This window comes from Vicugna pacos, chromosome 16, assembly GCF_048564905.1.
Source record: "Vicugna pacos chromosome 16, VicPac4, whole genome shotgun sequence".
NCBI lineage: Eukaryota > Metazoa > Chordata > Mammalia > Artiodactyla > Camelidae > Vicugna > Vicugna pacos.
The window spans coordinates 58,103,567-58,127,089 of NC_133002.1; the positions used below are offsets into that span (position 1 = coordinate 58,103,567).

General features: G+C 60.2%; 2 protein-coding genes across 6 annotated transcripts in view; one reads left to right on the forward strand and one right to left on the reverse strand.

Moving 5' to 3' along the window:
• TMEM94 (transmembrane protein 94) overlaps positions 1-9,627 on the forward strand; it is a 34,249-nt gene extending 24,622 nt beyond the window's left edge. The window contains exons 11-32 of one of the 3 annotated variants that reach the window (XM_015235292.3): positions 183-239; positions 539-643; positions 772-936; positions 1,161-1,370; positions 1,897-2,212; positions 2,485-2,658; positions 3,065-3,167; positions 3,290-3,507; positions 4,210-4,391; positions 4,479-4,617; positions 4,878-4,993; positions 5,108-5,207; positions 5,552-5,660; positions 5,890-6,079; positions 6,316-6,393; positions 6,682-6,767; positions 7,033-7,114; positions 7,335-7,483; positions 7,567-7,661; positions 7,769-7,862; positions 8,035-8,205; positions 8,386-9,627. In XM_015235292.3, coding sequence (XP_015090778.1) covers positions 183-239; positions 539-643; positions 772-936; positions 1,161-1,370; positions 1,897-2,212; positions 2,485-2,658; positions 3,065-3,167; positions 3,290-3,507; positions 4,210-4,391; positions 4,479-4,617; positions 4,878-4,993; positions 5,108-5,207; positions 5,552-5,660; positions 5,890-6,079; positions 6,316-6,393; positions 6,682-6,767; positions 7,033-7,114; positions 7,335-7,483; positions 7,567-7,661; positions 7,769-7,862; positions 8,035-8,205; positions 8,386-8,458 — 3,012 coding nt within the window. In that variant the 3' untranslated portion in view covers positions 8,459-9,627. The remainder of the gene's footprint in view (positions 1-182; positions 240-538; positions 644-771; positions 937-1,160; positions 1,371-1,896; positions 2,213-2,484; positions 2,659-3,064; positions 3,168-3,289; positions 3,508-4,209; positions 4,392-4,478; positions 4,618-4,877; positions 4,994-5,107; positions 5,208-5,551; positions 5,661-5,889; positions 6,080-6,315; positions 6,394-6,681; positions 6,768-7,032; positions 7,115-7,334; positions 7,484-7,566; positions 7,662-7,768; positions 7,863-8,034; positions 8,206-8,385) is intronic. The other 2 variants (XM_072939564.1, XM_072939563.1) reach the window with 2 other exon arrangements.
• On the reverse strand, positions 9,435-23,362 carry CASKIN2 (CASK interacting protein 2). Of its 3 annotated transcripts, none has more exons than XM_072939565.1 (20): positions 23,188-23,362; positions 21,494-22,036; positions 17,367-17,418; positions 16,752-16,849; positions 16,206-16,351; positions 16,009-16,104; positions 15,792-15,922; positions 15,500-15,608; positions 15,055-15,163; positions 14,738-14,832; positions 14,046-14,307; positions 13,804-13,925; positions 13,653-13,731; positions 13,448-13,539; positions 13,152-13,262; positions 12,972-13,073; positions 12,720-12,858; positions 11,110-12,582; positions 10,795-11,017; positions 9,435-10,359 (listed from the first exon to the last, which is right to left on the reverse strand). In XM_072939565.1, the coding sequence occupies exons 2-20, from the start codon at positions 21,585-21,587 to the stop codon at positions 10,269-10,271; spliced, it is 3,624 nt and encodes a 1,207-aa protein (XP_072795666.1). In that variant the 5' UTR covers positions 21,588-22,036; positions 23,188-23,362; the 3' UTR covers positions 9,435-10,268. The 3 variants fall into 3 exon arrangements, with proteins under 3 accessions (XP_072795666.1, XP_072795667.1, XP_072795668.1); XM_072939566.1 differs by having other exon boundaries at positions 13,653-13,713; positions 23,188-23,360; XM_072939567.1 differs by lacking the exons at positions 21,494-22,036; positions 23,188-23,362 and adding an exon at positions 17,522-17,584.
• Positions 23,363-23,523: the final 161 nt, after the last annotated feature.

A 23,523-nucleotide genomic window follows, 5' to 3' on the forward strand; every position in this document is an offset into this window, starting at 1 on the left:
CCTGAGAGTGGCTGAGCGTCCACCCTGGCTCTCAGCAGATGGGAGATTCAGGGGCTCCCTGGGTGTCCTTCATCAAAGGCGTTAGGAGCTTGGCTGGCATGAGGCCCCCACCCTGCCAGCTTGGAGGCTTGTGAGAGGGTGGCAGTTTCTTCCCTGAGACTCACGCCCTCTTCTCTGTGCAGCTGGCCAAGTTCTCGGAGGACACTCTCAGCAGCTATACGGAAGCCGTCTCCTCTCAGGTATGCTCCTGGGATGGATTCTGCCTCAGGCGTTGTACAACCGGCCTGAGCTCTCTCAAGCCCCTTCCAGAACCCTAGGGCTCCCCCCACTTTATGGCCTTTGAGCCTCCAGCAGGCTCTTGGAGCCCTCAGTCTACCCAACCTACATGGGCAATGTGTCACTGCCCCGCTGGTCAAATGCCTCTCCAACCAACTTCCCAGTGCCCCCCGGACTGTTTCCTCTATTGGCCCCAGGGACCATCTCCAGGGAAATATGGCTGAGCCCCAGATGGCCTTGCGGGCTTTGTCTCTGCCACCAGGAAATGCTGCGTTGCATTTGGGGCCACTTCCTGCGGGTGATCCAGGGGACATCACCAACGCTGAGCCACAGCTCCAGCCTCCTGCACAGCTTGGGCTCTGTCACGGTGAGGGCAGCCCCACCGGAGGACGTGACCTCCGCAGGCCTGTTGTCTGGCCATGTTGGGGGCACTTCAGGGCCCCTGGCAACTTGGGGAATGCCAAGCCCCCTTCCCGACCCCATGTCTCCCTGCAGGTCCTGTGCTGTGTGGACAAACAGGGGATCCTGTCTTGGCCAAACCCCAGCCCAGAGACGGTGCTGTTCTTCAGTGGGAAGGTGGAGCCCCCGCACAGCAGCCACGAGGACCTAACAGATGACCTGTCCACCCGCTCCTTCTGCCATCCTGAGGTGGAGGAGGAGGTATGGCCAGCGTCTGTGGGCCCAGCTCTGGGCCCGGCTGGTGGCCTCAGGGAGGGTGGGGCTAGGAGGGAGGAGGAGGGCTCAGGCACTATCAGGATCTGCTTCTGAGCACTTCAGGCCGAGCCACTAGACGAGGCACAGAGGGGACTCACCCACCCTGCCTCCCTGGCCCGCAGCAGCTGACAGGACCCCGGTCCAAGGCCTGTGCTCCTTGTCCTCCTCAGCCCCACGAACGAGATGCCCTCCTGGCCGGCTCCCTGAACACTGCCATGCACCTTTCCAATGAGCAGGAGCGTGGCGACTGGCCAGGTGATGGTCCCAAGGTCCCTGAACCCTACTCTCACCACAAAGCACACGGCCGCAGCAAGCACCTGTCTGGCTCCAATGTGAGCTTCAGCAAAGACACAGAGGGCGGTGAAGAAGACCCTGGCAAGGTGAGGGGAGAGGACGGGGAGCAGCCATCTCGCTCAGCCTCAGGGTGTCCTGGTCTCCCCGCCCAAGGGGCCACAGGGGTGCAGCCCAGCCTGGAGCACAGATGACTTGGCCTCTGTTCTTGGGCCTTCTGAGGCCCTGCCTGGGACTCTTCTATGAAGTAAGCCCTTCCCCCCTTTCTGGGGGTCTCACTGATGGTCGTAATTGGTTGTGGCAAAACCCTTCTTCCTAATCACAACCTTCTAAAGACAGAAAGCCAGTGGCTCCCTCTAAAAATATTTCCCCTGGCTAAGAAAGGTCCTTGGCTTTTTCTTGCTTGGTCTGGTCAGCCTCCTTTCAGGTAGCGCCTGTGTTGTTGGGCATAGATTCTAGAAGCAGCCAGGAGCCAGGAAGGACGGGGAGAGGGTTTCAGGAGGAACGGGTTGTGTGAGTGTGAGTGTGCCCTGCGGGGAAGGGCTGCCTTCTCTTGGGGCGTTGCCCCTGCGCCCCTTCCTGTCTGAGGCCCCTTCCCCTCCATGTGTCCTCCAGACTCCGCGCGGGCTGGAGGGCGAGCCCTACGAAGCTGAGGATTTTGTGTGTGACTACCACCTGGAGATGCTGAGCCTGTCCCAGGACCAGCAGAACCCCTCCTGCATCCAGTTCGATGACTCCAACTGGCAGCTCCACCTCACCTCCCTCAAGCCCCTGGGCCTCAACGTGCTGCTCAACCTGTGCAGCGCTGGCGTCACCGAGCGGCTGTGCCGGTTCTCGGACCACCTGTGCAACATCGCCCTGCAGGAGAGCCACAGCGCGGTGCTGCCCGTGCACGTGCCCTGGGGCCTCTGCGAGCTCGCCCGCCTCATCGGTACGTGGCCACTGGCCTCTTCCCAGAGGCTGGCCACCGACTCCAAACACATCGAGCCCGGGCATGGCATTGGTCAAGGGCACCACCAACCCTTAGAGCTTCTGATCATTCCCTTTAACTGCCACTGGACAGCATCTCCTCATCTGGGAATGTAACTGTGGGATGGACAGGCGGAGGGACGCAGCCCAGCCTGCCTAGGTTTCTCTCCCTACCAGGGAGGGAGGTGCAGGGGTGTGGGCTTACTTCCTGAGTTGCCGTCCCTCCTTCTACAGGCTTCACTCCTGGGGCAAAGGATCTCTTCAAGCAGGGGAACCACCTTGCTCTCTACCGCCTCCCCAGTGCCGAGACCATGAAGGAGACCTCGCTGGGGAGGCTCTCCTGTGTCACTAAGCGGCGCCCCCCACTCAGCCACATGATCAGCCTCTTCATCAAGGACACCACCACCAGTGAGCCTCCAGGGGCTCCACCTGCATCAGGCCAAACTTCCCAAGAGCTGGGCAGGGCAGGGCTCTTTTTAGGGCATCCCTTTTCAGGGACAGCTGGACTGACAAGCATTAGACTGCTCCCTGAGACGTCACACATGGCAGGGATTGGATTTGGGCACCGCAGCTGGGACGGTGGTGGCCACGCATGATGGGACCGTCTGGAGGGTGGGCAGCTCAGTGCCTGTGTTAGGTACCCAGCGATGTTCCCTGCAGGTTTGCTGCATGAGGCCTGGGGAGTTCCCACCCACCCTGAGAATTCCTTAGCACCCTTCTCAAGGATGGCAGTGTGTCACTGGAGGTCAGAGTGAGGGGTGGGGTGGTTTGGGGAGCTCACAGCTTGGCCTGCCTCTCCCCCCACCACCCGCAGGCACAGAACAGATGCTGTCTCATGGCACAGCTGACGTGGTCTTGGAGGCCTGCACGGACTTCTGGGATGGAGCTGACATCTACCCTCTCTCGGGTTCCGACAGGTAAGGAAGGAAGCACAGGCTGGTGGTGAGGGCAGTCAGCTCTGGAGGTCTGCCTGCCTGGCTCCCAGGCACGGGGTCATCCCAGGACCACTCACCTCACTTCTGCCCTGCTTTCCTGGCAGAAAGAAAGTGCTGGATTTCTATCAGCGAGCCTGCCTGTCTGGTTACTGCTCTGCCTTTGCCTACAAGCCCATGAGCTGTGCGCTATCCTCCCAGCTCAACGGCAAGTGCATTGAGTTGGTTCAGGCACCCGGCCAGAGCAGCATATTCACCATGTGCGAGCTGCCCAGCACCATCCCCATCAAGCTGAGCGCCCGCCGTGGCAGCTGGAGCTCTGACGGTACCACGCATGCCGTCCCTGGGGGCCGGGGGCAGGGAGGGCTTCTGGGGGCCCGGACTCTATTGTAGCAGAGGGGACAGCAGGCATAGCAGTGGACCTGGAACACCATAGTGGCTCTTATGGTCCAGTGATGTGGGCGAGTCCCTTAGTCTTCTCATCTATAACCAGGTGCTCACAGGTTTATTGTGCCGCTCTGGTGGGATGACATAGAGGTGAGCCCTTTCTTGGACAGTGATAAAGCAGCAGCATGTATAGAGCAGTAGCTGTATTCAAATTAGACAAAAGACTGGCTCACACACCTGCTGGAACAGAGAGACTCAGAGCTCCACCCACCCTTCCCCACTCGGTCAAACACACAGCCTTATGGGGTCTTATGACCCAAGAGACCATGAACTGAAGCTGTTGATGAGGGTGGGGCCTGCCCCCTAGCCCTGGACCAGGGATTGTCACCTGACTGATGAGTACCTTTCATTGTCTTTTCTCCTGTGTCGTGTCCGTTGGCTCCTTTATGTCTTGGCTGTGTGTGTGTGTGTGTGTGTGTGTGTGGCTGTATGTATGTGGTCCCCCGGGGCCCGTGTGCTCATTGATTTGGGTGTGGCATCTCTGTGTGTGGCTCTGGGCTGCCTCCTGGAATCTGTTGGTTCCTGGGTGTCCTGCCCGGGCTATGACCTGGCCGGGCTCTGTGCCTTGTGCCCCCTGAAGAAGGGATCGGGGAGGTGCTGGAGAAGGAAGACTGCATGCAGGCCCTGAGCGGCCAGATCTTCATGGGCATGGTGTCCTCCCAGTACCAGGCCCGGCTGGACATTGTGCGCCTCATTGACGGGCTGGTCAATGCCTGCATCCGCTTTGTCTACTTCTCTTTGGAGGATGAGCTCAAAAGCAAGGTGGGGGAGCTGCCTCCTCTGCGGCCACTGACCCTTTGCCCCACAGGCTTTTGGGCCCATCTGTTCATTGCCATCTGCTTTGTGCAGGTGTTTGCAGAAAAGATGGGCCTGGAGACAGGCTGGAATTGCCACATCTCCCTCACGCCCAATGGTGATGTGCCTGGCTCAGAGATCCCCCCATCCAGCCCCAGCCATGCTGGCTCCCTGCATGATGACCTGAATCAGGGTGAGGGCGAAGATTTGGTGTGGGAACGAGGTGGGGTGGGCTGTTCCCCATCCTTGGAGCCATAGCTAGAAAGAGCTTCCATGGATTCCTTCCCAATACATACCTTCCCTTGGAAAATGGCTTCAATCTCCCTGTGGTAGCAGCAGTCGACAGGTGGGGGAGAGGAGGCCTGGAGGCAGGAGGTTATATGCCATCTGCGGGGCAAGGAAAGGCCCCCAGAAGGCTGACCCCAAGGTGAGGGACAGGCTTTGTCCCCACAGTGTCCCGAGATGATGCGGAAGGTCTCCTCCTGATGGAGGAGGAAGGTCACTCAGATCTCATTAGCTTCCAGCCTACGGACAGCGACCTCCCCAGCTTCCTGGAGGACTGCAACCGGGTACGGAGGCAGGGTCCATGCCCCGAGAGTCCCGGGGGTGGTGCGTGGCTGGTCCAGGGCCAAGGAGGGAGGGAGGAGGGACCCTGAGGCCACTGGCATCTCTGCTTTCTCCAGGCCAAGCTGCCCCGGGGCATCCACCAAGTACGGCCCCACCTGCAGAACATCGACAACGTGCCCCTGCTAGTGCCTCTCTTCACCGACTGTACCCCTGAGAGTGAGTACTGCGGCCATGGCTACTCAGCCAGACCAGCCCTTCTGCCGAGCATTGCCAGCACCTGGGCACCCGGTGGGCCCTGGAGGGGATGTTGGCTTCCCACGCAGGGAGCGAAGGAACCTGGCTCGGGAAGAGCTGGGGAGTCTGGTGGGCTGGAGCTGTGGGTGACCCATTCTAGAGAGTCAGAAGTGACAATATTCATACGATGTTCATGAAACTGGGGACAGGATGGTCCCAAAGAGGGGCCCGTTTTCCCTTGTCTCTTGCTCTGTCCTGTCTCTGCCCAGCACCCCAGCTGGGGCTCTGCCTCCCTGACTCTTGTGCTCCCCCCTCTGCTCCCTTAGCCATGTGTGAGATGATCAAGATCATGCAGGAGTACGGGGAGGTGACTTGCTGCCTGGGCAGCTCTGCCAACCTGCGGAACAGCTGCCTTTTCCTCCAGAGCGACATCAGGTCAGGGTAACACCCTGCAGCCGGGGGCCAGCCTCTACCTCCCAGAGACCCCAGAGTCGGGCTGGCATATCCCTGGGAGTGTATTCCACAACCAGTCTTGCCCTGGTTGGGACCAAGGGATCTGGGCATGGTGGGGAGAAGAGGGGGCAGGTACTTGCTCAGTCCTGTGGGAGATGGGGTCTTGGCAGAGTGCAGCTCATGGGTCCATTTCGCCCCCTATGCTGAGCAGCATTGCCCTGGATCCCCTGTACCCATCCCGCTGCTCCTGGGAGACCTTTGGCTATGCCACCAGCACCAGCATGGCCCAGGCCTCGGACGGCCTTGCTCCTCTGCAGCTCTCGGGGCAGCTTAACAGCCTGCCCTGCTCCCTGACCTTTCGCCAGGAGGAGACCATCAGCATCATCCGGCTCATCGAGCAGGTGGGGGCTCAGGCGGGCGAGGGGGCGGGGCTCAGGGTCTGCTTGGGGTGGGGAGTTGCAACCCAGGATCCACCTGGGCTCCCAAGGGTGGTTCATCTCCAGGCGATGCCCTCCCAGGCAGTTTAGTTTGCCTCCACCCCTTCCTAGCAGGAGCATCTGGGGCACCTGGCCCTTGGCTGAAGCTTGTCAGCTATAGGGCCTGAGAGAGGCCACAATCTGTCCCTCCTGGTCCCTAGGCTCGGCACGCCACCTACGGCATTCGAAAATGCTTCCTCTTCTTGCTGCAGTGCCAGCTGACTCTCGTGGTCATCCAGGTGAGGTGAAGCCAGCACAGGCGTTGCTCCTCCATGCTGGCTTCTTCGCTCAAGAGCCCACTGAGAGTCTAGGAGGCTGTATCACAGCCTAGGGGGGCCTCCAGAGCATCTGTGAAACCCCTGGGCTTTTGGAAATGACTCCATTGGCAGAGTAGTGTCCCGTCCAGCTGTATCCTCTCAGCCAGGGTGTGAGTCTCTGTCTGGGCGCAGGGCGAGGCAGCCCTGGGGCTCCCAGCATATGACTATTTGCCAGAATCTAATCGAGCTTCCTGGCTCCTCCTGGTCCAGTTCCTCTCTTGCCTCGTCCAGCTGCCGCCAATCCTGAGTACCACCGATATCCTGTGGCTGTCCTGCTTTTGCTACCCTCTGCTCAGGTGAGAGGCCAGGCCACCCCTCCAAGCCCAGGCAGGCAGGGTTGGAATGTCACCGAGCATCCCCCTGGAGCCCAGGTTCAGGAAGCCATGCTCAGTGCCTACCTCCTCTGGCACAGGAGGCCCTGGGGGACTCTCTCCCTCTTGTCTTATCCCATTTGCCCAGCAGACTTGAGCTCACTCTCAAGACTGTCAGAAGGTTTTCCACATAGGAACTGGGGGACAGAGGGTCACAGTTGCCACCCTTCACCGAGTCTCTGCTTTTCAGCATTTCTCTGCTGGGGAAGCCACCCCATAGCTCCATCATGTCTATGGCAACGGGGAAGAATCTTCAGTCCATTCCTAAGAAGGTACGCGTGGGGTGGGGCCCTGTGAGCCTGGGCCTTTCCTGAGGAATGTGAGTGCAGAGGGGGATGGGAGGATTTCATCAGAACGTCCCCAGACCAAAGGGGAGGCGGTGGCACAGAGCTGGGAAAGATCCTTGCTGCTTATCCCCCGGGCCTGCCCACTGACCAAGAACCCCGTTGAATCACGGCCGCCATGGGAGTTATGGCCTCCTCCTTCCCGCAGACCCAGCACTACTTCCTGCTCTGCTTCTTACTCAAGTTCAGCCTCACCATCAGCTCGTGCCTCATCTGCTTTGGCTTCACCCTGCAGAGCTTCTGCGACAGCTCCCGGGCCCGCAACCTCACCAACTGCTCCTCCATCATGCTGCCCAGGTGGGTCTCCCCGCCAACCCTCTCCGCCCCAGTCCACTTCCCTGGGGCCTAGAGGAGGCTGAGCCCACACTTTGCTTTGGCAGCCACGCCAACACGGCTCCAGCCTGGTTTGACGACTTCGCCAATGGGCTGCTGCCGGCTCAGAAGCTCGCCGCCGCCCTTACTGTCCTACACACTGGTGAGGGGCTCCCTGGGAGGGGCCGATGGGGGCAGGTGGGGCACCCCAAGGACAAGGCCCCGGGTAGTGGGAAGTCTGACACCTGCCACCGACCCCATTTTTTCCAGTCTTCATCTCCATCACCCACGTGCATCGCACCAAGCCCCTGTGGAGAAAGAGCCCCTTGACGAACCTCTGGTGGGCCGTGACGGTGCCCGTGGTGTGAGTCTCGCTGGGAAGGAGGGCAGGAGCAGGGAGGGGCTGCAGTAGGCCTGTAATTTGAGGCAGGGCTTGGGCCAGAGGTTGAAGGGTGCCCTGCATGAGCTACTCCTGCTGGAAGGAAATGGAAGGAAGCAAGAGACCCTGGCTGACGCCGGAATGCCACCTCCTACAGGCTGCTGGGGCAGGTAGTCCAGACGGCAGTGGACCTGCAGCTGTGGACACACACGGATAGCCACGTCCACTTTGGCCTGGAGGATGTGCCTCTGCTGACGTGGCTCCTGGGCTGCCTCTCCCTGGTCCTCGTGGTGGTCACCAACGAGATCGTGAAGCTGCATGAGATTCGGTAAGCCACCTGCCTGGTGCCCCTTCCAGGCTCGGGCATGTTCCCTGAGCCCATCACCTCCTGGGCACCGCTCCCCCACCCTCCCACTGCCCATGCCTCCCTTCTCCTCGGGTGTCCTGCCTGTCCCCTGGCCTGGGGGGTCTGGGCTAACCTGAACTTTATAATCTCCCGCCCCACCAGGGTCCGGGTCCGGTACCAGAAGCGACAGAAGCTGCAGTTTGAAACTAAGCTGGGCATGAACTCTCCCTTCTGAGCCACTGACCATGGTGGCCATAGTTGCCCTGATTCCTGAGGCTAAAACCAGGCCAATTTTTGAGTCTGGAGTTTGATATCATGAATGTTTCAGAGTTTGCTCTTGTGCCCCATGGCACTGGTGGCCCCACTCCCGGTGTCAGACCCAGCTGTTGTCCTGACCCTTGGGGCTTACAGAGGATGCTGACCTGTGGCCTCGGCGTCAGGACAGTCTGGCTCTTCCTTGGGCCTCGCCGGGGGGGGGGGAGCCCCTGGACTCCTGAATGTATGACCTTGTGCGCTTAATAGAGGGGCCCTCAGCTTCTTCCACCTGTGAGCCACCCCTCTGTCAGGGTCCCGTAACACAGTGCCCTCTGCTCTTGGGTCTGAGCTCCAATTTTTTGTAGAAGAGCAGTGGCAGCAGCCCTGGGGGTTCTGAACAACTCCCTCAGCCACTGTTGAAGGCAGGGATGGTGGTCGTCCTCTGTGCTCCTCTCATCCTGTCTTCCTGGGGCAGGGGCCTGGATTTGGCCCTGAGGACCTTCCCTCCCTCCCTCTGTGGGGGAGCCTCATGCTCAGACCCGACGATGGAGCAGAGCCCCCGCCTCGCCCTGGAACCTCTTCCTGTGCCTCCCCTGGCTGGCCGCAAGTCCGTCTTGGGGATACGGCCCAGGGCTCCTGTTAGCTCCCTGCCCTAGTTCTCCTGTGAGGATGTTTTTACTGGTGTATATTTTTTACTGGAAATGAGCCTTTTAGGAACGAATGTAGACTGATTTGTATTAAAACTTATAAATTGCTTAAGAAAAACCTGTGGCTGGTCCATGAGGCAGCCACTAAGGGGCCCACTCAAGGCTTGGGCCAGTGAGGGAGCCCCAGTGGTGAGGAGGGGAGATGGCCCACACCTTCTTCCTTCCCACATTGGCGGGAGTGCTCAGGTCCAGCTCAGGTGCGACCCTGGGCTCAGAGGTCCACGGCACAGATCCAAACACACAGTGTGATCACGTGGAATGACACTTTCATTGGTGTTAGTTTCGGGAAGAGGTTAATGGTTACAGAACCGAGGCCCGGGCCAACCAGGTCAGGCTTCCAGCCCTGAGGTGGGCAGTGGGTGCTCCTGCTGTGGTCCGAAGCCCCTCCCCCACTGCGTCCTCTCAGGCAGTTATAGATAGAATAAATTCCATTTAAAATATATGCTTTCTCTCTGCTTAAAAAATTACATTTACAGTTGAAAGAGTTTGGACTTCGGGGATCTGTTAATCCCGCTGCCCCCACCCCTGCCAGCTTTGCCTCACTGAGGGCAGGCAGGGGCGGGAGCAGAGGCTGGCCTGGGCACTGCCACCGCCGCTGCGAGCAGGCCCCTGGCTGCTTATTTACATGTCCTATGTACACCTGCGGGGGACCAGGCCAGACACTCAGCCTCCTCCAGCCTGCCAGGAGCTAGGACGGCAAAGTGGGTGGCAAGAGGCCCTCAACACAGGGACTCAAGACACGGGGGACAGAGGAAGCACCCCAAGAAGCCCTGCTACCACTTCTTTCTTCCAGGGGAGGAAGCTCTTACCGGGCCCCTGTCCAAAAGGCAGGGCCATCCCATCAGATTACACACTGGAGGGGGCTTTGCTGAGATGTCAGTTTCTGACAGGTCCCCTCAGCTCCCTGGGGCAGGAGCAGGGGGCAAGGGTGCTGCCTCCTGGAGCGGTGGTGCTGACAGCTGCTGGCCTGGAGCAGCCTAAGGGACCCTGCTACGGCAGCAGGAGCTGCTTCCGTGCTGGGGGAAAGGCATTGGTCACTGCAGGTCATGGTGTGCACTGCTGAAGGCTACCAGCAGGTCCAGCTCAGTCCAGCATGGCATCCAGCTGGTTAGCCAGGGCGTCGAACATGGTGCTGATGTCATCCAGAATGTGCTTGGTGGAGGTGCCAGGAGGGCTGCAGCAGGGGAAGGACTGGGTCAGATCAGCCAGTGGTCTGCATCCTGCCGGCCCTGGGCAAGGGGGCTACTACCGAGAGCCTGGTTGGTGCAAGCACTTGGTGTACATCTTCTAATTCTCACAGCTTCCTGAAGCAGTAGGAGTTACTGTTCCCTTCCTTGCACAAACACACTGGGGCTCAGAGAGATAAGTGACTTGCCCAAACTCACTTGCCTCTAAGAGGCACCAGGATTCCCTGCAGGTCAAGTCTGGGAGGCTCCAGAACCTGGGCTCCTCCCATCCCAACAGGGGCCTCCCCAGCCTGAGGATCTGCCTGCAACATGACAGTGATGTCCCCCTCCCAACATTCCTGGAACCCTGGGAAAAGGATTCAGGAGGAATTGCTCTTATGCCGCCTTCTCCACCTCCCGGCCCAGCACCCAGCACCCCTCACCCATCTCGCTCCTCAGCGCCGATGCTCTTCTCTGCGGCCCGCAATGCAGCTGCCAAGGATGAACTGGTCTGCTCCAGTCTCTGCTGGGCCCGGCCTGGGCCCGCAGCCCCAGTGCTCTCTGGCCTTGGAGGAGGCACTGGGCGGGGGCCAAGCCGGGAAGCCAACTTAGGGCCAGAAAATGCCAGCTGGGTGCAGGCCACAGACACAGGCTTGGGGGCTGTTCCTGTAGAGACAGAAAAGGTTGGCTTGTGACTCAGCTGGGCTAGACACAACCCCTGCAAACCACCCCCTCTCCCTGCAGACCCAGCCTCTTACCTGCTCCAGGCACCTTGATGAGGGCAGCGGGGGGAGCCGGGGGCTCCATCTCCCCATGCCGCCAATTGCCTGCTGAGTTTTCCGGAGCCGGGCCAGGGCAGGGAGGCACTGGGGCCTGGGTCGGGGGACTGGAACAAGGAGGGGCTGGAGCTCCTGGAGTTGGAAGGCTGCTAGGGTCAGGCCGGGAAGGGCTAGGAGAAGCTGAGGGGGACTCACTGGGGGCCTGGGAGGGCAGGGGAGCAGGGGGGCTGGGTGTGGCACCAGCCACCCCAAAGGCCAGGAGTGCCGTCTGCAGCGGCTCCCTCTCCCGGCATTTGGGCCTCCGCTTAACAGTGTCTGACTCTGTGAGGTTGAAATCGAGGCCGGGTGGCACGGGTGTCTCCCGGGGTGGGGGGCCTGCCGGCTTGGGGCGCTGTTTGATAGTCAGGTTTCCCTCCTCTGCAAATGGGAGCCCTTCCCCTGAGCTGCCCCGGGACGGGGGTGTCCCCTCAGGCCCTGGCTCCTCCTCCTCCGTGTCCGATGCAGGGCCAGCTGGGGCTGGTGGGCCAGGGGGCTCTGAGGGGCCAGTAGGTTCACTCAGTGTTCGTCTCCGGGACCCAGCAGCCCCCTCCTTGGGCCCAGGGCTTCCATCTAGTGGAGGCGGCTCCGGAGTAGGGCCAGAGACAGAGCTGAGGCGCTTGGGGGGTGGGGGTGGGGGTCCTTTGCGGCGGGCTCTAAGGGCAAAGGACTGGCTGCGGGGAGCCCCTCGGGTTGGGGTCAGGCTGGGGCTGGTCCGGGCTAGGGCGCTGCGTCCTGGTCGCCGGGTCAGGGTGGCGTAACTGCCCAAGGCACTATCCACTGGCCCTTCAGCCTCCCCCTCTGCTTCCCCTTCGGCTGCACAGGGGCGGCTCAGGCTCTGGGACCGGCGCTTGGGCCGAGGGGGGTCTGGAGGAGTGGCAGGGGGCCCAGCCAAGTAGGAGAAGGCCCGAGGTGCACCAGGTGGCGGCCCTGGAGCTGGGTTGGAGAGCGAGCCCTGGGGGTACATAAAAACATAAGAGGGGGGTCCTTGGCCAGGAAGTGGGGAACAAAGCTTAGAGGGCCGCTCCGTGCCCTCTGGAAGATTCCTCTCCTGTGGGGTGTTGGTGTCTCCACCACTGGGTTGGGGGGCAGGCTGTTCCTGTGAATGACCGGACCCTCGTGAGCGTGCTCCAATGCTCTCCTGGCTAGGGGAACGGGCAGGGGGCAGGGGGAGTGGCTCAGGGCCACCCCCTGCCATGGCTGCCTGTAGCTCCGGGCTCAGCTCGCTGCCCTGAAAGGTGAGGAGGCGTGGGCCAGCTGCAGCCGGACTGTCCCCATTCTCCATCCCCTCGATGGCCATCAGTTCCGGGCCCTTGGCCAGCCGGCGGCCGCCTTCCCCTGGGACCTCGCCCTGCAGTAGGCCCCGCCGAAGCTCAGCCAGCCTCTTCACCCCCAGCATAAGCTTCTTCTGGTGACCTGAGTGGGGTGGGGAGAGGCAGCAAGGTTAGCTGGTGCTGGAAAGGGTCACCCTAGTCCCTCCTGGACCCCGAAAACATTTTGGAGACCCTGGGGAGCACGTGGGGCCCAGCTAGAAGGCCCAGGGCAGTCCTCACCCAGCTTGTTGACACCGATCTCCTGCAGCTCCTCCCAGGTGAGGTCGGCCACCAGTCCCATGGAGTCGTAGCCGCTGCTCACCAGCTGCTTGTGGTACTGGGGCAGCCCCAGTGCGCACAGCCACTCCAGCAAGTCCGCCTGGAAGAACAGCACCATCGGAGCTGGCTCCCCGGGCAGCCTCGGTCCCCAAGCCACGAAGGCACCGCAAAGCCCCAGGTGAGGGTAGGAGCCCGTGCTGGCCGCCTACTCACTGGGATGTAGTTGGGCAGCCACTCGGCAATGCTGAGCTGGGCGATCTCTGAGGCGATCTTCTTCCTATGCCCAGGCTTGGTCACCCCGATGGCTGTCAGGTCCTGCCACACAGAGTTGTGCCATCAGGCCCCCTTCTCTGCCCGTTGGTTTCCAAACTGCCCTCCCGTTGCGGCTCCTACCTCGGGTGTCATGCGGCTGATAGTTGGCACGTCGTAGCCGGCCTGCAGAAAGTGGGCAGTGTAGCCCTCCAGCTGGAACTCACTCAGCCAGTTATGAATGGCCTGAGCATCCTGTGGCGTGGGGGGAGGGGGTGAAGTTAACAGAGCTGAGTCTGCCTGGGGAGGCCAAGATCACAGCCCAGCCATCAACCCCAGCCTCCCCAGGGACCTGGTCTGAGCAGGGACTTAAGTTCACACTGAGGCCCACCCCACCCCCTACCATGGGCCTATGGCCCACTCCCTAGTAGAGGTCACACCTTCCCCTCCAGCAGCTGCTCTGGCCTCACATCCTGGGTGAAGAGCTGCTCCCCAGAGCGATAGTTGGCCAGAGGGCGGTGGTTCAGGTTGTCTTCAAGGAGGAAGAGAAATGGAATCAGGGTGGCAGAATAAAGGGCTGCCGAGCCTTCAGCCTCCCCACCTGCACTTCTCTTAGCCCACCCAGGTCCCAGTCACCCTTCCTACCTGCCAGGGATGGAGGGTGCAGTCCCGGCAGCACCTGGTCCTCTCCGGCAGAGGGTAGCGGCTGGAGACAAGGAAGGAGCTGACTCAGCGTTTGAGGAACTGCAGCAGCGGGGAGGGACTGGCCCTGGCCCCAACGCCCCCTCCCTCCTACCTGGGCGTTCTCAATAAGGAGGCTGGTGCTGTGGCCATTGGTGCCCTCGGAACTTTGCCCGCTGCCAGCACTGCGGATGCTGCCCACACTGCCCTCACTGCCCACACTGTTCCTGTCACCTGCTGCAGGGGGCAGAAGCCAAGGGGTCAGAGCCTCAGCTGGCCCTACCAACAGCTGACTGGCAGCTTGCCAAAACCAGATGCCCACCCTGGTGCCTAGCACTACCCCTGGGGAGGATGTACCTGGGCTGTCTGGGCTGAGGCCCACCCGAGGCAGCTGGCCATAGGTAACAGGGTGCAGGGGGTCATCAGCAGGGGGCTGTGGTGTCCGGGAGAAGCCTGGGCGCAGAGGGGTGGGCGCCGAAGGAAGGCGGGGTGCAAGCACACCCACCCGCTTGCTGACCACTTCGACAATGCCTGGGGGAAAGTAGCCCACGCGGTCCGTGCCCCTCTGGCTCTCGTGGATGTGGCCCTTCCAGCGGCCGTCAGGATGCTGCTCAAGCACCTGTGGCAGTTTGGGGCGGGGAATGATGACAATGGTAACTTCCTGCACCTGTGGTCCAGCTCCTCTCCTCCCTCCAAGGAGGTGGTCTCTGATGTCCAAGCCGGCCCACAGTTCTGCTGCTGCTGCTGCCAGCATCCCGCTCAGTCCCCTGTGTGCCTCCAGGGCATACAAGTAAGAGTCCTGGATTCAAATCATAGCTCCACCTCTTGCTAGCTTGAGACTCTTGACAAATCACTTTAATTCTCTAAGTCTCAATTTTGTCAGCTCTAAAAAGGAAATGGTGAGAGTGCCTATTTTACATGGGTTGGGAAGAATTCAATGAGACAGCACACATAAAGACCTTAATACAGAGCTCAATCCACAGTAGGTACCCAAGTAAGTGACAGCAATCATTTGAGCTCACAAAGGAATGCCTGCACTGGGTCCTCACCGTGATGACGTCACCTGCCCGGACATTGAGAGCAGTGGGATCGTGGAGGTTCCAGAAATCCTTGAGTGCTCGGACCTTCAGGATTCCTGAGGCCTCTAAGAGAAGTAGGAGGACAGATGTCATCTGGGGGTCTTTAGATTATCTTTCCAGTCTTCCAGGCCCCTTCACGACCCTCCCCCAGGTCCCTGCCTCATCATTCCCGCAGCATCCCCCGACCAGCTGTGGGCCCAGGAGTGTGGCATCCACTCCTTATCCACTTCTAGTACCCTCTGGAGTGGCTCTGGACCCCTTGGGCTAGGTCTCCCAAACACACTCACCCCGAAGTAGCTGCTTGATTTCCCGGCTGGCCTGGGAGGTGGTGAACTGATTCACGATGTCCAGTGCCGTCTGGTTATACGTGTTCCGAATGTTCACATCCACCCCACCCTGGGTGCACAGTGCGGTGTGAGTGTGTGACACCTGGTTTGTCATGTCTCCTAATCCTAAGGACTACCCAGGAGGAAGCTACTATTTTCAGAGTTTACAGATGAGGAAATGGAAGCACAGAGATGAGGTTAAGGACAAGCTCAAGGTCACTCAGCTAGTAAGAGGTAGACTGGGGCTCGAACCAGGTCTGTCTGCTCTCCAGCCACTTGGCCCCACCTAAACCAAACACCACACTGGTGGTGGAGACCCCCTCCTGCACCTCTCCAGCTGGGCATGGACCTGGCACCTGGTGGGGATCCGTGTACACCTGTGGGGAGACCAGGTGCCCACACCCACCTCCAGGAGGAGCCGCACCACCTCGGTCTTGCCGTATAGTGCGGCCTCGTGGAGAGCAGTGCCTGTCTTGGTCTGGCGGTTGATCTCAATCCCAGCTCTTAGGAGCTGCCTGTGGAGGGCAGGGTGAGTTATGGGTTGGGGTGGGTGTGGGGACAGGAGAGGAAGCCAATTGCTGGGGGCCGGGAGAGTGATCCAGAGCAAGGGTGAAGAGGGCAGAAGGGCAGGGCACTGAAGGGACACCACCAGTCCCACAGGAAGAGGATGAGGAAGTGGGGGGGGCCCCGGTGGGTACCTGATGACCTCTCTGTGGCCATTCTTGGCAGCCAAGTGCAGGGGTGTGGTATAGTTGGGGTCACATGGGTCCTTGGCCTCCCCTTCCAGCAGCGCCACGCATAAGTGGCTGTTCAGTAACAGCTGGGCCACCTGTGGCAACTGGCACTCAGGCAAGGCATCCTCCTAAGACCCCACAAAAGCCCAGACCCCAGTATCACAAGGGCAGCAGGCCTCACCTTTAGCCGTCCAAATTCGCAGGCCAGGTCCAAGGGCGTCTTCTTGGCCTTGTTGACCAAGCACGGGTTGGACTGATGCTGGAGGAGCATTTCTGACTGGGGTGGGGGCAGCCGAGTGAGGGGTCTGGCCTGGCCAGCCCCCTGCACAAGCCCCTGTCCCCGTCTCAGCGCCCCTGTAGGCAGGCAGGTGCACATACCACTTCATAGTGTCCATACTGGGCAGCCAGGTGCAGAGGGATCTGTCCATCCAGTGAGGCAGCGTTCACGGCCGCAGAGGCCCGCAGTAGCAGCCTCACGGGTTCCAGCCGGCCCTGCCAGGCCGCATAGTGCAGCGGGCGCATGCCTGCAGCGGGGAAGGGGTTCTGAGGGAGGTCCCAGGATGGCGTGGGGTCAGGGGAGGGAACTGAGCAGTCTGGAGCCACCCCAGCTGGAGGGGAGACAGACCCAACAATGCTGGCTTCACCGGGGTTTGGTCAGGGAGAGGTCTGGCTGTATGAGGCTGAAGCCAGAATCCCACCGAGCCTGCCACAAATGATCTGGTGACCTCATGACGGTGATGTAACCTCAACCTCCTCATCTGGATAATGGGATGTCAGTACCACCCACTACCCCAGAGGCTGTGAAGACTGAAGCGGTAAAGCATTTGCAAGCTCAGAGAAGCTATGCCAACATCTATGAGCACTGTAACGATGTAGCAGGGGCAAACTCTGACCACCTGGGTAGGGGGTGCCCTGGGGCCTCACCATTGCTGTCCTTGATGTCAACGGTGGCCTGAGCCTCCAGCAGCAGGGCTATGAGCTCCAGGCTACCCCCCAGGGCGGCGTGGTGGAGAGCAGAGAATCTGGATATAAGGTAGGGGGGTCTTGGTGTGCGGCCCCTACCCCCCAGATCTTGGTCTTCCAAAGCAGACCCATCCTGGGGGCTGGCAGGAATGAGCTACTTGCCCACTGTGCCCTGTACCCCCACTCTGCCAGCCCTGCCGTGGGAGCGCAGAGCAGCCGGGCTGCAGCATGAAAGGGCTCAGTGTCTGGGCTGAGAGGCCTGTTTGTCTGGCCTCCCCCACAGCCGGCCCAGGGGAGGGGGCTGTGGGAGCAGGAGCCTGAGGGCTCCTACCCTCCAGGGAGAAAAGGGGGCCCAGCAGGAATCTGACCCAAGGAGGCCCCTCATAGAGGCACCAGAGCCCACTCCCCTTACGAAGGGAGAGCTCCATGGGCAGGTGGGTGGGCAGGGCCCAGAGCTATCCACAAACACACTTCAAGGGCCAAGTTTGAGAGGGGAAGGGACTCTAGGCCCCGGGTCTTTCCCCTCCCCGCCCCCACCCCACCGCTCTCTCTAGAGGGACAAGAGCTCCCACTCACCCATCAGCATCCTGGTAGTTGACATTGAGTCTCTTCGTGGAGCCAAGGAGCTCTGGGGGTCAGAGCGGGAGGCATCAGGGCACCCTCGAATGATCCACCCTTACCCAAACCTAACCCAGTGCACCCTCCCCACCCACCTCCCAACTCCAGCTGACCTCTTGGAGTGCAGAAAAGCACCTGCCCCATGGCCCTTTAGCCGGCCTGTCCCCAGGGCTCTCGACCGTGGCCCAGCTGCTCCAGGGTACCAAGTGCAGGGAGCTGCTGCAGTAGTGGCCTGGCTTCCCCAGGCCCCCAGCCCCGCTTGTTTATAGAGTCAAAAGGGGCGGAGATGGGGGGGGGACTGGCATGCCGTGCCCTCTATGGACAGGCCCACGAGCACATGGTTAGCATTCCTGCCTGAAGGGCCAAGGAGCAAGTCTCATTGTCCCACGGGGGCTGGGACACGAGTGGGCTGGGAGAGAAAGGAGGGGGGACCAGATGCCCTAGAGCAGAGGGCAAGTGCCAGGGCTGGACTGAAAGGTACACTGCCTGGCCCTGGGGCATCCCTGAGTGGGAGCCTGGTGGGGAAGGTGGCATCACACAGACCTCCACCGTGCCTGGGCTCTGCCATGTAATAGGTATGTGTTCCTGGGCAAGTCAATTAACCTCTTAGGTTCCGTGCTCATCTGTAAAATGGGCTGATCCCAGAACCTGCTCACAGGGGTGTGTACACAATGCCTGACCCTCGTCAGCACGCAAAAGATGGGAGATATCCACGCTTACACACCAGCCATTACCACCAAGATGCTGGCCTCCAGCAAAAGCTGGTACAGACCCTCCCACTGGCCCCTGTCAGGGGAGTAACTGCTGACTCTGCACCCATAGGCTCCTAGCAGAGAGGTCCACACCCTGGGGCAGGGGGCTCTTTAATGAGTGGTGGCAAGAAAAGCCAGGAGCATGGGTAGGATGCTGGTTCATACCCCTCTCGGGGGCAGGGACAGGATTCATGCAGGTGTGCTCCATGCGTGAGCCAGGGAACAGGAGGGGGCGGCCCTTGATGAGTGCTGGGGAGGGGAAGGAGAATGCCTATCACTGGCGGCCCCTGCCTCCTACTGGAACCCACTCCTGCTGGGAAGGAGGAGGCCTGGCTCAACCCGGCTGGGCAGGGTGCCAAGCATGCTGGTCCAGGCCTGCCCCCCAGGCCCTCGTGGGCCCCTGAATACCCCAGCAAGACAGGGCCTCATTCCAATAGGGAGGGAACAACCCTGCAGTGAGGAGCCTAGGATGGGGAGAGAGGGGACAGCTACATTTAGGGCTGAGCCGAATGACACTACATCAAAAAGGAAAACACAGAGCCAAGGAGTGATGGAAGAGGTGAGGGGGTGGGGGCCGCGGGAAAGAAACACAGGCCTCCCAGCTTTCCTGGAGCCCCCCTTGGAAAGTGCTTGTCACACAGAACCATTCAGGGCAGTGGAAAGAACTGGGGCCCTAGAAGCAGGAAGTGCGTGGTTCAAATTCTTCTCCCTCTTATTGGCTGTGTGACCTTGGCCAGCCATGGTACCTTTCTGAGCCTCAGGGAAGACAACAAGGTCAAATAGGGAAGAGACACAGAAAGTCCTTCCACCTGCTGGGACAGTCTGGGATGGGGCAGCTTGATGGTGAGATGCGGCCCCTCAAAGGAGTGGCAGGACAACGTGACAGGAGGGACAGGAACAGGGGCTGGGTGGCTCTGTTCTTTCCAGAACAATGGCCGGAAAGGCAGTTGGGGAGAGGCTCCGAATGACTGAGCTGGAGACCTTGGGAGGGTGGAGGGTCCAGGTTCCTGGCAGTGGCTCCAGGCACTTCCTTTGCAGCTCGACTTTCTTTCCAGGCCTGGCTCTGGGGGTGGAAGGGTCGCTCCTGATTTAGGCTGGGGCAGAGGATGTGAGCTCAGCGGGCCACCCCCAGTCCACTCCATTTCCTCTGGCCAGAGAAGGAGAAGGCTCAGAAAAGGGAGTAGGGGAGGGAGGGAGGGCAGAGGCAAGGCCAGGGCAACTGTACCCCTCTCCTCCCAGCCACCTGCTTCCTGAAGAAGACCTAGGTAGGCAGGGAAAGCTGGCCCCCTGTGACCAGATATCAGATGGAGTAGGTTGAGGGAGCACCTCTCTTTGGACACCCAGAAAGCTCTAGCCACCACCCAGAGGGGAAGAGGGGAGCCCTGACACCTCCCTTCCGGCAGTTTCCTTTGCCTTTCTGAGTATGGAGCCAGAGTATTCTGAGAACTACTTTAGAATCACCAGAAGAACTTTCTGTGATGATTCTATAATTCCACGGGAGACCAGGGAGCCTGCACTTTCAGAACAAGCCCTAGGTTATTCTGATGGGCAGCCCAGTATGGGAGCACAGGGCAGAGGACATGGGGTTGTCTTTGATCTGCCCCACAATGGCTGTGTGATCTTGGGCAAGACACTAACCCTCTCTGAGAGTCAGTTCCCTTATTTGTAAAGTGTATGTAGAAATATCCATCTCACAGGGAATTGAAGGGATTACAATATTTCATAAACTGAAGGGGCTGCAAATGTCACCTTGTGATCTCCTTTTTGCCACCAACTTTCCCAGCTTCTCAGAGGACTGGGGAGACACAGTGCCAGGACCTCACAAGGAGTCCCAGGACCCTATCACTCTGTGCCTGTGCCTCTACTCTGTGCAAATCCCCTGGGGGCTGGGGTAAGGGTCCTCTTCACCACAGACATTTCCCCCTTGGGCACAGGGGACCTTTCTGGAGCCTAGGAGCCTGGCTGCAAGGTTCCTGCCACCAGCCTCGAGACCCCAATCGCTTGCCCTCCTGAGGGCCTCACTCTGAGGCCCCAAGGCCTTGAGGCCAGAAGCAGCTCAACCAAGCCTCCACTGGCAGGTTGCCAAAAACAACACAGAGGTGAGGGGAGGAGGGGTAGTGGTTCCTACTCTTGAGCCTCTAGGGCCCTCCTGGACCCCGCTTGGCACCTTTCCCCAAACAAGCTCACCCTGCACCCATTTCCCCAGGGCACAGAGAGCACCCCCTACAGCTCCATCTCATTATACCCTGGGTGTCCTGCCCTGCTGTGCAAGTGGGTACACATGGGCACAACTCCCAGGCCCTTAAAATTCTTCCTTCTGGCTCCCCATACTCCCAGGTGTGAGTGGGGATAATTAGATGTCTTCAGGTAGCCTGGGGGACTCCTTCCCGTGCAAAAGGCCAAGGTCTGTCTTGGGTCTAGAACCCCAGCACTCTGGAAGGACTCGCTCTCCTCCAGCCCGTTTGGTGGCAGGAGCCATCTGCCCCTGCTGGTCTAGGAACTCAAGAGGACAAGTTCACTGCCCTCTTGGGACAGTCCAGAGAGCTTGCCTGAAGCCCAGAGGTCCACTCTCCTGGGGGGAGGTCTCACTGCAGAGGTACTCAAGAGATGGGGCTCAGGTTTGGCCACCTGGGCACGAAGCCCCCACAACTCTGTCAAGACTAGTGACCTGAGGCTGTGGAGAAACCTTCAGAAAGTTAACTCTGGCCACACCCTTCCAGGGGACAAAGGCAGATAAGTCAGGGGGAAAGGGGGCTTTTAGTAAGTGGCTAGATAATGTTGAACTTTGTTTTAAGCAGAATTCTCTTTTAAAAGAAATCTTACAGATACCTGCATTAAGCTGACAAAAGAGCAGAGATGTGCTGGTTGAATTGGGAGGTGGGGATGGGGATGAAGCTCTACGTATTCAGTCTTTCCCCACCCATTGCAAAAAATCCCCTAGCTCCAAAGAACACACTGGAAAAACCACCTGCTAGAGACAACTCCATGAGGGCAGGAATTTCGGTTTGTTTTGTTGATTGCTGTGGCTCAGTGCTTAGAACCAAGACTGGCACACAATAGACACTCAAAAAAATTTGAATGAATGTTCTTCAGTCCTTTGACTTTATAGGTGGGGAAACTGAAGCCCAGAGAAGTTAAGTGATTTGCCTAAGGAGACACAGCAAGGAGACCCAACTTCTTCTCTGGCTCTCCCACACAGAGACATGCCTTATACAGAAAAAGGCAGTCTTCCCACCCCAAGTCTCCAGATCAGAGTGACCCCTGTCCCAGACCTCTCTATATCCTGGCAATCAGGGAAGTCTCAGCTGGACAGTCACCCCACCAAGTACTCACTTGTCTTTGCCGCCTTGACTTTGGCAACCAATTTCTGCACACCAGTCACATCTCCATTCTTGACAGCGAGGATCAGGTCCTGTTCGCGACCCATCCTGGTCCCTGGGCTAGGCTGTGGGCTCAGGAATCCAGGGTAGAGGCGGGAAACTGGTCTAAGCTGAGGCGTCAGGATGCCATCCCTTGGCCCTTTGGATGGCCAGGCATCCAGGGGAAGCGTGTCTGGTTTCCCAGGCAGTGAATTTCCTTTTAGGTGCTGACAAGTACTCCTTCAAGGTGCTTCGTGAGCTGCTGCCACAAGCCAGAAAGCTGATCTCTGAGGGGGTGGAGGCTGTGTGGAAATCTGGACGGATATCAGCTTGCAGCTTCTGACAGCCCTGGGATGGGCCGGGACTGGGTATACCAATCTTCCCAATGTGGCTCTGAAGCACCAGTGCCCACCCGGAGAGCAGCCAGCATTCCCTTGGGCCTCAGGCAGCAGTGGTGGACAGGTCTCAGGAGTCTGGAAAAGGTCAACTGAAGGTATGCTGAAGACTGTGCCAGAGCCTGGAAAGGTCCCAGAAGCAGGGCTCAGAGAACGAACAGAGCAGGGCCTCCAGGGAGCCCCCAAATCACCCCAGCTGCCATTCTGAGTCAAGGGAGGCGCTGAGCCACTCATAGAGGGGAGGGAACCACCATGCATGAGAGGAGTATTTGGAGGGGGGGAGGTGGTGTTCTGGGAGGGGGAGGCTGAGTCACTGAGGCCCCGGGGCACCTGGCAGCACCTCAACCTGGGGCAGGAGGGGCCCTGGCAGCAGGACACACTGGGGCAGGCGGGGCCAGCAGCCTGTTCTCCACAGCCCAAGGCTCTGACACCCACCGACAACTGGTGGGCCAGAAGGTGGGGCCTGGGAGGGTCAAGCACAGGCAGATGGGCAGGGCTCACTCCCTGTGGAAGGTGCCTGCCCCCAGGCTCCTCCCTATCTAAGCTTTGCTCTAATATCTGGATGCCCTAGCCCCAGGGCTCTTTATGAATTCAGAGGGTGGAGTGGGGAGCTACAGCCCCCCATCTCTGGCGGCAGCTCTGCTGGCAGGACAGGGAGGCTTTACAGCACCTGTTGCTAACCCATCCTCACCCCTTGTGCAAGATGGGGAAGCAGGTGGGCAGAGAAGAGAGACAAGAGCTGGGGCATTACTGGTAAAAGGGGCTGCCTGGCTCCCCAAGCTTGAATCTGAGGCCCAGAGCCCCGGCTTCACTTTAGGAAACTTACAGGCAGTTCCTCAGTGGCGGCGAATTTGTTGCCCGAGTCCTGTGGCATGAGAGCCATGCAGGCCTGGGGCCCTGGCTGGGGTCCCCTTACTCCCAAAACGTCCCAAGCCCAACCCAGATGGCACTCCAGATCAAGGCCCAAGGCAGCCACTGGGGGAGGGCGCCCCTGGCAGTGCCTGGGGTCGGGCTGGCTCCCCCGCCCCCTGGAATGCCAGTCCAGCGCCGCGCAACCCCCCAATCCAGCCCAACCCAGGCCGACCCGGGAACAAAGCAGCAGGAGGGACCGGGAGGGCCAAGCGCCGGAGGGATTGATGCGGGAGGACGGAATAGGGGCGCGAGGAGGACAGAAGAAGCCAACAGATGAAGGAGCCCGCCGAACCCGCAAGAAAAGTTAGTTTGTGCCTGCCCTCAAGGGTGCTGACCCCCAACTCAGGCCCCGCAGTCTCACCTCTCCCAGCCGCCCCGCCAGGGGTCCAGATGGTCCTGCTTGGTCCCTGGCACTTGGACGGTGGCTCCCACTGCCCCTCTTGGCCCTTTTCTCCTCCTCCTCCTTTTCCGAGGCCGGCTCGGCGCCTCCCGCAGGAAATCCCGCCCCTCCCCCCTCCCTCCCGCCGGATCGGGAGCGGAGGGACCGTCCCGGCCGCGCAGTCGGACTGTCAGTCAGTGCCTGCGGCCCCGCCCCGATCCGCGCCAGGCCCCGCCTCCATCGCCCCGGTCCGGACCCAGGATGCTGGCCCAGTCTGCGCATGCGCCCAGGTGAAGCGTCGCGGGTGGGAGCGAGAGT